General features: G+C 40.5%; 2 protein-coding genes and 2 pseudogenes across 2 annotated transcripts; 3 read left to right on the forward strand and 1 right to left on the reverse strand.

The window, feature by feature from the left end:
- The first annotated feature begins 3,292 nt into the window (after positions 1-3,292).
- LOC141827264 (uncharacterized) lies at positions 3,293-5,766 on the forward strand (annotated as a pseudogene).
- A 104-nt stretch (positions 5,767-5,870) lies between these two features.
- On the forward strand, positions 5,871-7,445 carry LOC141827265 (uncharacterized). Its single transcript, XM_074714491.1, has 5 exons — positions 5,871-5,937; positions 6,023-6,261; positions 6,335-6,553; positions 6,676-6,768; positions 7,023-7,445. Exons 1-5 carry the CDS (start codon positions 5,871-5,873, stop codon positions 7,443-7,445), a joined length of 1,041 nt encoding a protein of 346 aa, XP_074570592.1.
- Positions 7,446-12,022: 4,577 nt separating this feature from the next.
- On the reverse strand, positions 12,023-12,120 carry LOC141828716 (small nucleolar RNA R71; annotated as a pseudogene).
- Positions 12,121-12,754: 634 nt separating this feature from the next.
- On the forward strand, positions 12,755-13,768 carry LOC141827266 (uncharacterized). Its single transcript, XM_074714492.1, has one exon. The coding sequence runs from the start codon at positions 12,755-12,757 to the stop codon at positions 13,766-13,768; it is 1,014 nt and encodes a 337-aa protein (XP_074570593.1).
- Positions 13,769-15,432: the final 1,664 nt, after the last annotated feature.

Raw genomic sequence — 15,432 nt, forward strand, 5'->3', positions numbered from 1 at the left:
AAGTCGAAGTGTCCGAAGGTATTTGAATAGCCCACAGAGGATTCACCGTTCCTTGAAAAAGGAGACGTATATCTTGCGGTCGCTTGTCAGGATTGTTATTAAAAGTCTTTGGCCAAAATATTACATGTTAAGAGTACTGTACTCTTGGATACGTGTACGAGTAACTTGAATCCATAGGACAAGAAAGCAACTTGGGCTAGGTGTGACGTAGTCAACCTAGTAGAGACCGACACATAGACCATATCCTGAACCAAGCAGGTATAAGACGGTGAAAGAATGAGACACGTTTAATTAGAGCTGCTGAAGGTTTAGAAGATGTTCAGGAATCAATCGTTGATTTTCTGATCAATTGAGGATCATGATATACTACTAGGTGTCACTCATGATCATTCCATAATTAATGGTTAATTACGGACGACCAACAAAACTGGGAACCTATTGGGTCACACGCACTACAAGTTCTCCGAAGGACTTAAACGAGTTTGAGAATTAAATTCTCAGAACGAGAAAGACAAAGTCTAGTTGGACTGGACAAAGGACAATATGATAGAATTCGTCTTACGAAGATGAAACGAATGAAATTAATTTCATTTGAATCAGAGACTATTTAGTTATTGAACCAAATATTTCAATTTTGAATCGAATTGAACCAACTTGGTTTGGTTCACGATGGAAGAGGTTTTGATAAAATGGAAGAGATGAAAAGTTTCATCTTGGGAAGACAAAATAAACAAAACTAGTTTGAATCAAATCGGAGGTCGTTTGATTATTGAACCAAGCGAACTGAGATTAAATTCAGTTTGATTCAAACAGTAAACCCTAGCCACAGGATGGTTGATTTTGTGGTTTTCGCGTGCCGGGAGCGTAGCCACACTATATCTCCTTTTATAAAGAGAAGCTACAGTGTTGTACGTGAAGAGAACGCGAGAGAAGGGCTCCTGTAGCTCTTCTCCACCGCGACACCGCCCCATCGCCGAAAGAGCTCCTGTAGCTTTCTTCCCCGCCGTGATGCATCCCTCAACATCTCGCCCACCGTGATGTGCCTCTCTGTTTGACGAACGCTGGCCGCCACGCGTGGAGAGAGAAGGACTGTCGGCAATATTTAGCGACGAAATATCCAATTTCGTTGCTAACTGTAGTTTTTGCAACGAAGTATTCAATTCCTTGCTAACCTTTACTAATAATTAGCGACGAAAGAGCAAAAATCACCGCTAACCCTTAATCTAGCGACGATTTTATGGTTTCGCCGCTAACATTCGGTCATAAACCCTACCCGACTCCCGGCCGAATCCTCTTCCTTTCTCCTTCGTCCGCTCTTCCTTTCTCCTCGCCTCACAGCTCCTTCCTCCTTCGTCCGCCTCTTCCTTTCTCCTGCGCCTCCGGTGGCTGCGCTGCCCGTCTCCGCCGCTGTGCTGCCCCTCCGCCGCTGTGCTGCCCCCTCCGCCGCCTGCTCTGCCCGAGTCCGCCGGCTGTGCTGCCCTCCTTCCGGCTCCTGTGCTTCCCCCTCAGCCGCCTGCTCTCCCCGAGTCCGCCGGCTGTGCTGCCCCCTCCGCCTCCTGTGCTGCCCCCCTCAGCCGCCTGCTCTTCCCTCTTCTTCCTCCACTCTTCTTCGGGTTTCGTTCTTCACCGTCGTGTCTGCTCGCCGGCTACAGCGAGGAGGTTTGATCCTTGTACTAAATTCCTACTAGTAGTCAATTGTTTGTTCTAAATATGATGCTCTTGATGATTTCACCTAGACAGTAGGGTTTGATTTATGTTTACTGATTTCGCCTGATCATCGCCTAGTACAGTAGGGTTTGATCCATGCTCTTGGATGATTTCGCCAAGTACAGTAGGTTCCCTTATAACTAAACTAGTCTTTGAGTTGACCAATAAGGATTTCCTACTTACATTTTAGTCAATTTTAGATAAGATAATTTGAGCTGCCTTAATGTAGACTTGAGGCTAAATTGCCTATATTAATTTGGTATAAGGGAACCTCGAAATATAGCAACAATTATCGTAAGATGCTCTTATTGTCTATGTCCTTAAGTGCCTCCAACAACTCTAGGGGCTTGAAATCAACTAGGCTTCAACACATGTAGGGATTTCAGGTTTTGCTTTATTTTTAATTCTCTTATGCTCATTATATCATTTATAATCTCCCTATTGTTATGTCCCGATTTGAGGGATTCTCGGTTTCTGTCAATTGTTCGGGTTTGTGTCAACACATATTTATATGATTTTTTTTGAGTTATTTTAGGGTATGATATTTTTCATGTATTTCACCAGGTTGTTTAAATATGGATAAAAGTTGGATAATGATCGAGAATCGGATTAGCCATGAATATATAAAAGGGTTAAATGAGTTCTTAAAGATGGCGGAGAATTATATGATAAGTTTGAATTTATCAAAAATTCGTTGTCCATGTCGGCGGTGTGGCAATTTGTTTAAATATGAATTGGATTATGTTCGAGGACATCTTTATAGGTGGGGATTTGACAAATTATATAAAGTCTGGAATTTTCATGGAGAAGCTGCTACATCATCTGGTAATATAAGTATTGATAATGAAATGCAAACGATTGTGATTTTGAAGACGATGATTTTGAAGACATGTTTACTGATTTAAGAAATGCACAAAATATCAACATCAGCGGACCTCAATTCGATGATATCCCTGCAAATATGAATGCAAATGATATTAGTGGAAGTTATACTTCAATGTTTGATGCAGCAAAAAAAGAGTTGTACCACAATTGTACAAATTTTTCCATATTCAATTTTTTGGTGAAGTTAATGCATGTGAAGGTGTTAAATGGATGGAGCAACAAATCTTTTGATATGCTACTTCAGTTATTGCAAGAGGCATTTCCCAAACCAAATGCAATTCCAAACTCTCATTATGAAGCAAAAAAATTGTTAAAAGAGTTGGGATTGACTTATGAGAAGATACATGTATGTAAGAATGATTGTATATTATTTTGGGGTGAGCACGAGAATAAGGATATCTGTCCAGTATGCAAGGAGCCTAGATACAAGTATGATGGGATGAATAAGAAAAAGAATGCTCAAAAAATTCTCCGATATTTTCCTATAAAGCCCAGACTGAAACGGTTGTTTATTTCAGAACATACAGCAAAAGATATGAGATGGCATAAAGAAAAGCGGGTTGAAACAGATGGTGTATTACGACATCCAGCTGATAGTGAATCATGGAAAGAATTTGACATGTCGCATGAAATATTTGCAAGTGATCCACGAAATATTCGGTTAGGGTTGGCTACTGATGGTTTTAATCCATTTGGAAACATGTCAAATGCTTATAGTATGTGGCCGGTTATACTTGTGAATTATAATTTGCCACCATGGAAAATGATGAAGCCATCATATTTTATCATGTCTCTTTTAATTCCTGGACCTAAATCACCTGGAAAAGAGATAGATGTATACTTGCGACCTTTGATCAATGACCTGAAAGAGCTATGGGATGATGGGGTGGAAGCATATGATGCATCGACTGAACAAGTATTTCAATTACATGCTGCTGTGATGTGGACTATTCATGACTTTCCAGCATATGGAACAATATCCGGATGGAGCACAAAGGGTTATAAAGCATGTCCAGTATGTCTGCATGAAACTAAATCTCAAAGATTACGGAGTAAAATATGCTACACATGTCACCGTCGATTCTTGAATGTGCATCACCCATGGCGTAAAAATAAGTATTTCAATGGAAAGGTTGAACAAGAAAGACCACCACAACAATTTAGTGGTTATGATATTTTAGCACAATTGGATGCATTACCTCAGGTGACATTCAGTAAGCATCCTACATTAAGTAAAAAAAGGCAGAGATCTTCTGATGATACAAATTGGGTAAAGAAGTCTATATTTTTTGAGTTAAAGTATTGGCCAGATTTAAAGTTGAGACACAATCTAGATGTGATGCATATTGAAAAAAACATCTGTGATGCTTTGATTGGTACATTATTAAATATAGATGGAAAGTCGAAAGACACATTGAAAGCAAGATTAGACTTGCAGGATATGGGGATTAGAAGTGAATTGCATTTGAAGAAAGTAGGAGACAAGTTTAGTAAACCATATGCAAGTTACACATTGACATTGGAAGAAAGACGTGAATTTTGTCAATTTTTAAAGTCTGTGAAGTTTCCTGATGGATATGCTGCTAATATATCTAAAAATGTGAATGCAAATGATGGAAAGTTATATGGACTAAAATCACATGATTGTCATGTTTTGTTGCAAAGAATACTTCCAGTGGCTATACGTAAATTCTTTCCCAAAAGACATATGTGGCACACTGATTGAGTTATGTGAGTTTTTCAAAAAGATAACTGCAAGATCTTTACACATTGCGGACTTATGTAAAATGGAGGAGGAAATAGTTCTCATATTATGTAAGATGGAACGAATATTTCCCCCAGCATTTTTTGACATTATGGTTCATTTGGCAGTTCATTTACCTCGTGAAGCCATGTTAGCTGGACCTGTTTCCTCACGATGGATGTATCCCTTTGAACGATATTTGGGCAGACTTAAAAAATATGTTCGTAATAAAGCAAGACCTGAAGGATCTATTGCAGAGGGGTATATTGTAAATGAGGCATTGACTTTTAGTTCTTTATATATGAGTCAAATTGAGACAAGATTTACCAGACCAGAACGAAATAAAGATGTTCAGCCAGTAATATGCAATTTAAGTGTTTTCTCACAACAAGCAAGAGTCTTTGGCAACCAGCATAATCAAAAATTGCCTGCAACTTTGCATAAGAAAGCACATTGGTATATTCTCAACAATTGTAAAGAAGTTGATCGATATCGGAAGTAAGTTTTTACATTCTATTATTATTTTTTTTCTAAATCGTCACTAAATTGTAATTTAACCATTTATGCAGCGAGCATCTTCAACTTCTATCACATAAAGTTCCTTCAAATCAACTTCTACAATACCATGAGAGAGATTTTCCACAGTGGTTTAGAGATAGAATGATAACTTTAAAGAATTCAACAAATTCAGAGATCACACATGAGTTGTACTATTTAGCTTTGGGACCTGATGTTGAAGTTCAACTATATGATGCTTGCATTGTAAATGGTATTCGATACCATACAAGGTCACGTGATTCTCGCAGAACTACTCAGAATAGTGGGGTTAGCGTACCATCATCTGATGATGGTGACAATTTGGATTTTTTTGGAGTGTTGAAGGATGTTGTTCAACTATTTTACTCTTTCAAGTATAAAGTACAATTATTCTGGTGTGACTGGTTCCAATGTAATCCTAAAAAAAAATCAATGGTTGAAGAGTTTGGCTTCTTATGTATTGACACTTCTAAAACATGGTACACTGATGACCCATTCATTTTAGCCAACCAAGCAAGCCAAGTTTATTATTTAAATGATATAAAGCGTGGAGGCCATTGGAAGGTAGTGCAAAAGGTTCAACATCGAGAAATATACGAGGTAACTGAAGTTGATGAAGCATTTGAAGAAATCGAATTGAAAATAATTTCCATGTTGATGTTAACCAAGAGATTTCATCTAATGAGGCAAGTTCAAGTTCAATTGTTGGTGAAGACTTAGAGATATCCCATCTTTGTAGATTAGATGTTGAGCATCAACATTTAGATATGTCAAATGCACAAGTGGAATTATGTATGGATGCTCAAAGTATTCTTAATGATGAGGATATTGATACTGAAGTTGATAGTGATACAGATGATCAATTATCTTCTACAGATGATGACAGCGATTAATATTTATTTACATGGTATATATATATTTGATCCTTTTTTATTTCATTTCCATAAGATATTGTTTCATTACTTGTTCATTTATATATGATGCATATGTTACAGTCATGCCACCTAAGAGGATTGAGCATCTACCGGTCGTGCCTACACCAGATGATGATAGTTCTCCTACTGGTTAGTTTTTATTGTATTTAAATTACAAAAGGTTTATTTATTAAAGTAATTCATTTGTTAATTGATAATTCTTTTGCACCTACAGGCCGACCATTACGTAGGGACACACGTGGTACACATTCCGATCGGCTGCGACGTCAGATCGAGGAGCGGGGTAGATTACCCATTACTTTCCGTAAGAGCGATGGCCATCCGATTGGCCCCAATGCAGCTGCATTCATGACCGAGTTGGGTGTTTCCATAAAGAAGTTTGCTCCGTTACAAGTTAAAAGTTGGAAGCATGTCCCCGCTGATAGCAAGAATATGATATATGATCGATTATCAGTAAGTACTAATAATTTATAACTACACTTTTATTATTAATCACATGTCAATTTTATATTATTTATTTTTTCAGACTGCTTTTGATATTAGTTTTGAGGAGGGTCCATCGTCCGTTAGAAAGGAGACGGACAGATTAATGAGTGCAAGATATAGAGATAATCGAAGTAAAATGCATGCCCATTATAAAAAGCTATTGCACCTTCCTCCTATCGAGCGGCGGCAACATATGCCAACTGAGTTTTGTGAGATAGAAGATGATTGGCGCTATATGTGTGATTTGTTTGAGTCAGAGGCATTTCAGGTAACTTATTCTAATGTACCTGCTTTGTTGTCTTTGCATTTTACATTATAGGTAAATCATCTAACATGTTTTGTTGTACAATTATATTATTCATATGAATTTTTGTGTGATAGGCACGATCTGCAAAAAATGTTGAAAATCGAGCAAAACTTCCATATAATCATCGGGGAGGTTCTAAATCATTTATTCAATACAGTTACGACGGTGTAAGTATAAATTGTTTAAATATCGTATATATAATGTATGAATTACAATATTAACACATTAATTTTTTCAGATCGATCAGTCACAGCGAAAAGATCGGATTACCGTCTTTAATGAAACTCATTATAGCACGTCAAAAGGGTGGGTTGGGGAGAGGGCTGCAACTGCATACGTAAGTGATTTATAATTTACTAAATTTTTTATTATTCGTGGAAAATTAATTTTATAGATATGTTAACATATTTATTATTCTTAGGGTGATATGGTGAGACTGCGTGATGAATATGTTCAGACACAAGAAACTTCAGGAAATGACATTGATGCAGTACAAATTGCGGATACAGTTTGTGATCAAGTCCTCGGTACACGCTCGGGCTATATTAGAGGACTTGGAAGTGGGCCAAAGCCAGTTAGGTCCACTTCTTCAGATGCCACCTCCTCATCTAGAACCACTAATGCAGCACTGCGTGAAAGGCTCGAAGGCACTGAAGCAGAGTTAGCGACCACCCGACTTCAGTTAGCAAGCACCCAGGATCAGTTAGCAAGCTCCCAAGATCAGTTGCAAGCAATGAGATCCAGACAAGATATATTTGAACAAATTCTTAATCGGTTGGCACCTGGAGCGCTACAATCTTTGATCCATGATTCTTCTCCAACTCCATCTCCCCCTGCACCTTAGGTTGTGATGGTATGTTAAATCTTCTCATCTCAATGATTGTTTAATTACTAATCTAAATATTGCAACCAACTTCCTGCTAGGCTTGATTCCAAGTTAGGCTACTTTGTGTTAAGGCTTGATTCCAAGTTAGCCTCGTTTAGATTAGGCAGAAACTTCTTAATATGAAACTAGATTGCTTGTATAGTAGATGAACAAGAGATTTATGTTAATTCAGTGTTTCAAATATGAAAATATATTGCTTGTGAAGGTACAAAAAGCACTATATTTGATCTAAATTAATATCACAAATATACTTATACTATACTGATCATTGGACACTGCATGAAGGGGAGAATGTTTGAAGCTGTAGAAATTTTATAGAAAATAGCCAATTCAGGATGTACTCCAGATAGAATAACCGTTGATTCGTTCATGTCATGTCTTTTGAAGTCTGGGATCATCACAGAGCAGGGCCCTTTAAAGGCCACAATAGAGAAATCCAGCCTATTTAATTGAAAGTTAAACCATTCATTGTGGTATCCCTATGACCACAAACTTTGCCACTGTTTTCTCAAAGAAATGAAGATTTTTGGTAGAGGTGCAGGCAGGCAGCACGGCGTCACTGCCTACCACTTTTTGTGCTTTTTTAGAAGCATTATGATGCACATAATTTCATGTTGATGTTATTGCTGTGATCCATGAATACGATTGAGTTTATATCAAATGGTTGATTTGAAGCGCAGTGAAGATATTACCAAGATTAGAGAATACTAAACAAGATCTATTCAACATTTATAAGGCCTCATATTGTTTCTTCCTATACTAGTTGCAATTGTTTAAAATAAGTGTTTAGGTGAAGTTTTGCTACTTATACTGCCTATGTTTAGAAATTTGGCTGCTGGCATTTTCATTGCAAAGAAGATATGCACTTTACTTCTTATAAGAAACTTTTTAAGGCTGTATTTTCTTTCCCATTTGTGTTTGATTCATTTCAATTTTGATTCATTTCAATTTTGATTCATTTCAATTCTGTTTCATTTCAATTTTGTTTCATTTCAATTTTGTTTCATTACTTGTTATATGAATTTATCAAAGAGGGGGAAGAACTCCTTTTATCTGTATGGATTTTGTTTCATTACTTGTTATCTGAATCAATTTCCAAATGGTTGCAGCTGCAGGAGAAGATGCAGGAGACCAGTTGTGAGTTTGGGATGCCATTTCACTGCCATTTTCATTGCTGAGTGTGCTGTAAGTGGAAGTTGTACTGATCGTGATGACATTAGTGCATTGGACAGCTTGTATATATCTGAACTTTGTGTTTGAATGGTATCTAAATTGTGTGTATTGTATTTGAATGGTATCTAAACTTTGTGTATTGTATTTGAATTGGTTTATGTATCACTTTGTGTTTTAAGTATGTTTTGAGGTGAATTTTTATGTTGTTTTGATGTAATCTATTTGTGATAGGTGTGTTTGTGATAGGCATGATATTGTATGTGATATGGGATAAAAAAAAAGCTGGGCGGTGCAGTACCAGCGTAAATTAATGATGAAATCAAGATGAATCGTCGCTAACATGACGCAGATTAGCGGCGAAACAGTCCAAATTCGTCGCTAACACAACTCAGCTTAGCGGCGAAATGGTCCAAATTCGTCATTAACACATAAGATTAGCGGCGAAATGGTCAAAATTCGTCGCTAAATCATGCTTAGCGACGAATTAGACTTAGATCGTCGCTAAGTTATGTGTTTTGGCGAGTCACACTCCACCTCTGGCATTTCATTAATTTCGCGACAACTTAACTAAATTCGTCGCTAAGATTAGCGACGAATCAGTAGGATTTCATCGTTAATTCTAGCGACGACACAAGAGTATTTCGTTGTTAATATTAGCGACGAATTTCGTAGTTTAGCAACGATTACAATTTCGCCGCTAATGTTAGCGACGAAATAGTATTATTTCGTCGCTAAGTTTCTTTTGCGACAATCCTATTGCGACGATACTAGCGATGAAAAAATTTCATCGCAAAATATTATTAGCGACGAAAAGTTTAAGTTAGCGATGAATTTATTTTGTCGCTAATTTACTAAATGATGTGCATAGGGTTTATATTCGTATTTACACTTTATTTGCACATCTTTCTGATTTTATTGTTATATCTTGTGTGCATTGCATCCCTAATCCGTGCATTTAGGCATATATCTTACATTTCCTAGTTCGGAGATCTGCTCTTGTTTTTACTTGTTTCAGGATGGAAGATGGAGCAAATCGGGCAAAAAAATCGGAGTTACTATTGAATACAAGGCAAGACAGGGCCGTGCCTCACAGGCACGGCCGTGTCTAATCAAGTTCCTGGCCGTGCTTCACAAGGCACGGGCGTGTCCTACAAACAGAACATCAACAAGCCCTGGCCGTGCCTCACAGGCACGGCCGTGCCATCATCCCCCTTCAGCAGCAGACAGGGCCGTGTCTACCAGACACGGCCGTGCTTCAAAACAGAAGAGAGCCAAGGCTTGGCCGTGCCTCCCAGGCACGGCCGTGCCTCCAAACAGAAGACCAGAAGCTGCTGGCCGTGCCCCACAGGCACGGCCGTGTTTCTCATCAGAAGAGGGTCCCTGCTGTTGGCCGTGCCTCCCAGGCACGGCCGTGCCCTGCAAAACCCGTGAAGCAACAGGCTTTGGCCGTGCCTCACAGGCACGGCCGTGCCTCCAAACAGAGACACCACTGCCTGCCTGGCCGTGCCTAAAAGGCACGGCCGTGCCCCTAAAAGGCAAGAGAACCTTCACAGCTTCTGGCCGTGCCTCCCAGGCACGGCCGTGTGGACGGAGGCGTGTCTGACCTCGGGCTGCAGCTATAAATACCTCTTTTTGGGACCCTAGCAAAGGGGGGAGACCTTGGAGAGCCACCGGAGCTATTCTTGAGCCACCGACGCCTATTCCGGAGCGAGATTCGACGATCCATCCACCGATCCGGCTGCTCCATCCCATCTTCATCTCATCTACGTGGAGATTTCAGTCCGAGGAAGAACGATAAGTCCTATTTCCTGCATTTCTTGTTTTATCTTTGGATTAGGATGAACTCTTTCTTTTCCTTGTATTGTAACCTCCACGATATGGAGTAGTTCCCTAGATTCTAGGATGTAGGATAAATCAGGTGTATTGGATGATTGTAACTTGGATTTGTTAATCTACCGTTTTCTATGATTTGATTGTCTATTGCCTTGTGGATTTATGCTTGTGTTGTGAATGATGAAATGCTTGTGTATGAATCTATGAGGGTAGGGATTAATTGTGATTTGAGGAATCATTAGGCCGTACACCGGGGCGCTTCGTGACAGGAAGAAAGCCTTGAACCGGGCGAGTTTCCGAGGGGTTTCTTAAATCATAATTAGTTTCTATGAGGGATAGTTAGCGGTTATTCATTGTTGGAGAGAGGTCCGTAAAAAAGATATCCTGTGACAGGGGATAGGATTTTAGTAGCATTCCGGGGCGCCTGAGTGACACAGGAAAGCCTTGAACCGGGCTATCTAGAATCACCTTGATCTAACAATGATGACGTAAGAACACCAATGATTTATTCCGAGGATACCTGACGAGGTCTAATTGGATATATTGGTTAGCGTCCCTACAATTGTACAATTATTGAGGAAAGGTAGAGGATCCAAGTCAATCAATCAATACCCTGAGGAGTCCGAAGTCCTAGGATCGCTTCACATCCATTGTCACAGTCGTTTCCTTTCTCCGAATTTAGGATAAGTACTCTAGAGTGCTCCCTTCTCCCCCACAACAACTCATGCTCATTTTCTCTCCCACCTTTTTGTGCTAAATCTAGTAAGTAATTCCACGGTCCCTGTGGATTCGATCTTTTTATTACTTGACGACGACACCCGTATACTTGCGGGAGCCTATCAAGTTTTTGGCGCCGTTGCCGGGGATCGTGCGCAATTATTTACTAATCTAGCACATTAAGTTTTTCTTTTCATTTTTTCTTATACATACATAGCCCCATTCTTTATTTTTATTTCTTTTTCATTTTATTCATTGGTACTATTCTTTTGCACATACATTCTTTATTCTTCTGGCATTTAATCATTTCTTTTACTTTGGTGCATGCGCAGGGCCGAACCTTCGGAGTTTCCTTTTGATCCGGAAATAGAAAGAACTCTTCGAAGGAGACTTCGAGAACAAAGGTTAATTGATCAAGAACAATCATCAACAATGGCCCAGAAATCATTGAAGGATTATGCAGCACCACAAATGAGAGGTTCGACGTCATGCATCGCCATCCCAAACATTGAAGCTGCCAATTTTGAATTCAATCCGGGCTTCATAGCAATGATACAACAGAATCAGTTTGGGGGCGGACCACATGAAGACCCCCATCTACACATGAGATATTTTCTGATGCTTGCAGCACCAGAAGACAACAAGGGGTCAGCTTTGACGTCCAGAGATTAATGCTTTTCAGATTCTCACTAAGGGATCGGGCGAAGGACTGGTACCATTCGCTACCTCCAAACTGCATAAATTCTTGGGAGCAATTGGAGAAGATTTTCATGAACAAATTTTATCCCCCAAGTAAAACTGCCCATATGAGAAATCTCATCTCAAGCTTCCAACAAATGGATGGAGAAACACTATTTGAGGCTTGGGATAGATTTAAAGGAATGCTCAGAAAGTGTCCACATCATGGATTGGAAAGATGGCTTATTATCCACACCTTCTACAATGGAATCAACTATCAGACGAAAGTTTACTTGGATTCTGCTGCAGGAGGTGCACTCATGAATAAGAGCCTTGAAGAAGCCGAAGAACTAATTGAGAATGTGGCACTAAATCACCATCAATGGGCAAATGAGAGAGGTAGTGCACAGAAAATTCCCGGGAAGTACAATGTCGACCCTTACACTAAGCTTAATGCACAGATTGACGCCCTCACCAAAGAGGGTTGAAGGTATGAACATTGGTAAGGTCCATGCGGTGGCAACTAATTGTGATATTTGTGGTGATTCAAGTCATACAACTGAAATGTGCCCAGCTGTAGCGTGCCAAAATCAAATTGTGCAATATGAGCAGTGCGATGCAGTTGGTGCATACAATCAAAGGAACAACCCATATTCAAATACATACAATCCGGGTTGGAGGAATCACCCAAATTTTTCCTACCGCAACAACAACAATGCTTACAATCAAGGAGGGCCTTCCAATCAAATTGTGCCTCAGAAAGCTAGTGAAGAGGTGTCAGACACCCAGAAAATATTGAAAATTCTGGAGAAGCTTGAAAGTGACGTGGTAAAATCAATGAAAAATTGGATGACCACGACAAGAGGATGAAGATGCAAGAAACACAAATTGCACAAATCAGCTCTTCCCTCTCCTCCAGAACCGTGGGTGCTCTCCCGGGCAAACCAGACTTCAATCCCATGGAGCACTGCAAGGCCATCGAGCTCAGGAGCGGACGGACCCTGAAGGATAGAGAGCCTCAGGTGACTGCTCCTGGGGAAGGTATATACTTCACCCCAGCTGCTGTGCAACCTCCTTCTTCTATTCCTGATATTGAAGACAAGTTGGAGGAAGTTGAGACCGCAACACCTGCTGGGCCTTCAGAGAAGAAACCATATGTGAAGAATGTACCTTACCCGCAGCGACTCCTCTACAAGCAAAAAGATGAAGAATTTGAAAAGCTATACAATAGGGTGAAGGATTTAACGCTGGATGTTCCTCTCCTTGATGCACTCATTGAAATGCCAAAGTTTGCAAAATTCATCAAGGGACTAATATCCACCAAAGACATCACCCGGCCTAAGAATGTGGTGGCACTCACTGAGGATGTGACTGAAAAGATATTGAACAACAAGATCCCTCAGAAGCTCAAAGATCCAGGTAGCTTCTTCCTACCTTGTAAGATTGGAAATATTTCTATAGGAAGAGCATTCTGTGATCTAGGAGCTAGTGTCAGCATTATTCCTTATGCTACATGTGTCAAATGTGGATATCCGGATCTCAAGTTGACACCGATGACCCTTCAACTAGCGGACCAAACCTGCAGATATCCAAAAGGTCTAGTTGAAGATGTTCCGGTAGAAGTCGGGGGGTTCACAATCCCCACCGACTTCGTTGTGCTTGATATGGATGAAGACCCGGCTATCCCCATTATTCTTGGAAGGCCATTCCTTGCCACCTCCGGAGCCAATATTGATGTGAAGAACCGGAAGCTATCATTAGAGGTTGGTGGTAAGAAGATAGAATTCAACCTCTCTTTGGACTGCAATGCATATTTGCCAGAACCACCCCATGTGTGCCGGTTGGAATCCATCCAACCGAAGAAGAAGAATGTACCATAATTCTTTCTTGCCGGAAAAGACGCCCGCTCCGGCCGGGTTAATAAGGGAGCTATGTACAAAAACCCAAAAATACAAAGTTCCTCCAAGGGGAAGGTTGCGAGAGGGCAACCAATGATCCCTTGTACATTAGAGAATAAGGGGTCGAGCTAATGACCTTAAACAAGCGCTTCTTGGGAGGCAACCCAAGGGTTTTGTTTGTTTTGCATTTCTTTATTGTTCATACGCATATACTTTTTATTTGTTTCAAGTTTGTTTTGTTGAGAGCTAATAAGTTTCCTTATTTTTGCAGGGAATTTCGGAGTTTAACAAGCAATAAGAGCTGGGCCGTGCCTCATAGGCACGGCCGTGCCTCCCATTTAGGCATAAAAAGCTCAGGCCGTGTCTATTAGACACGGCCGTGTCTCAATAAAAAAGGCAGACTGGACCAGGCCGTGCCTCATAGGCACGGCCGTGCTTCTCAACAGAGCCGCGCTCTTTCTGGACCGTGCCTTCTGGCACGGGCGTGCCTGGCAACAGAGCCACGCCCACACGAGGCCGTGTCTCTGAGACACGGCCGTGTGGTTAATCAGAAGGGCGCCAGCTCCAGACCGTGCCTCCTAGGCACGGGCGTGCTTCCAAGCCGAGAAGCCCCAGCTTGAGGCCGTGCCTATAAGGCACGGCCCGTGCCTGACTTTCCCTTCCTTAAAAGGGGCACACGGCCGTGCCCTCCCTAGACACAGCCGTGTGCCGCCCCCCAAAAATAGCCCTTTCCCTCTTCTCTTCTTCTTCTACCTCCTCCCAACTCACTTCTAAACCCCATTTCTTCAGTCTTTCCACTTCTTCTTCTTAGATCTGACACTCTTCTCATCTCAGATCTAACAAAAACCACCTCAGATTTGTTCAGATCTACTTTCATACCTTAGATCTAACAAGATGAGTCATTTTTGAAAAAGTTCCGCAGATCTGGAGGATCTAGCAGAAAGTGACGACTCAGGAAGGAGGAAAGGGTAAAGAGCCAGCACGAGAGGAAGCTCCAGCGAAGGGAAGAAGCAAAACAACTGATAAAGGAAAGAGAAGGGCTACAGAGGAAGTCGTTGCCGACAACCCCCATGGCATCATCTTTCGTAACGACATCCAAAGAGCCAGGTATAATGTTTTAGCTTCTCGTAAGATTTATTGCTCTCGTTATACTGATGATTATACCATGGAAAAGTTAGGAATTAAGGAAGATATTGAATGGATGTTTGATAATATAGGTTGGATTGATTTCATGAATAATGATTTACCAACCTACCCAAAAATAACACTTGAGTTCCTTAGTTCCTTAGAGGTCCAGTATAATGGTGAGGATAAGGAAGAAGGGACCATTTCTTTTAGAATGGCCAATTTAGAGTATACTTGGACCTTAGAAGATTTCAATAATTGCTTTAGGTTACCTATTGGTGTGACTAGGGAATTTGATAAAGAATTTAATAGTGTCGAGTTTTGGAGGCAAATCGCATTGTCCAATGAACCCTATGACCCTTCAAAGATCAAAGTCCTCCTTGATGCAAAACCCAGTTTTTAGATATGTTCACCGCGTCATGACTAAAACCATTTTTGGACGAGCTGAGAGTGACGGCGTGGTGAGGAAACTTGAACTATATTGTATCTGGGCAATGCTTCATCAAGTTGAATTTGATACA

Source organism: Curcuma longa, chromosome 4 (genome assembly GCF_044706935.1).
Source record: "Curcuma longa cultivar G26 ecotype Majalengka, Jawa Barat chromosome 4, ITB_CL_G26_1.1, whole genome shotgun sequence".
Lineage (NCBI taxonomy): Eukaryota > Viridiplantae > Streptophyta > Magnoliopsida > Zingiberales > Zingiberaceae > Curcuma > Curcuma longa.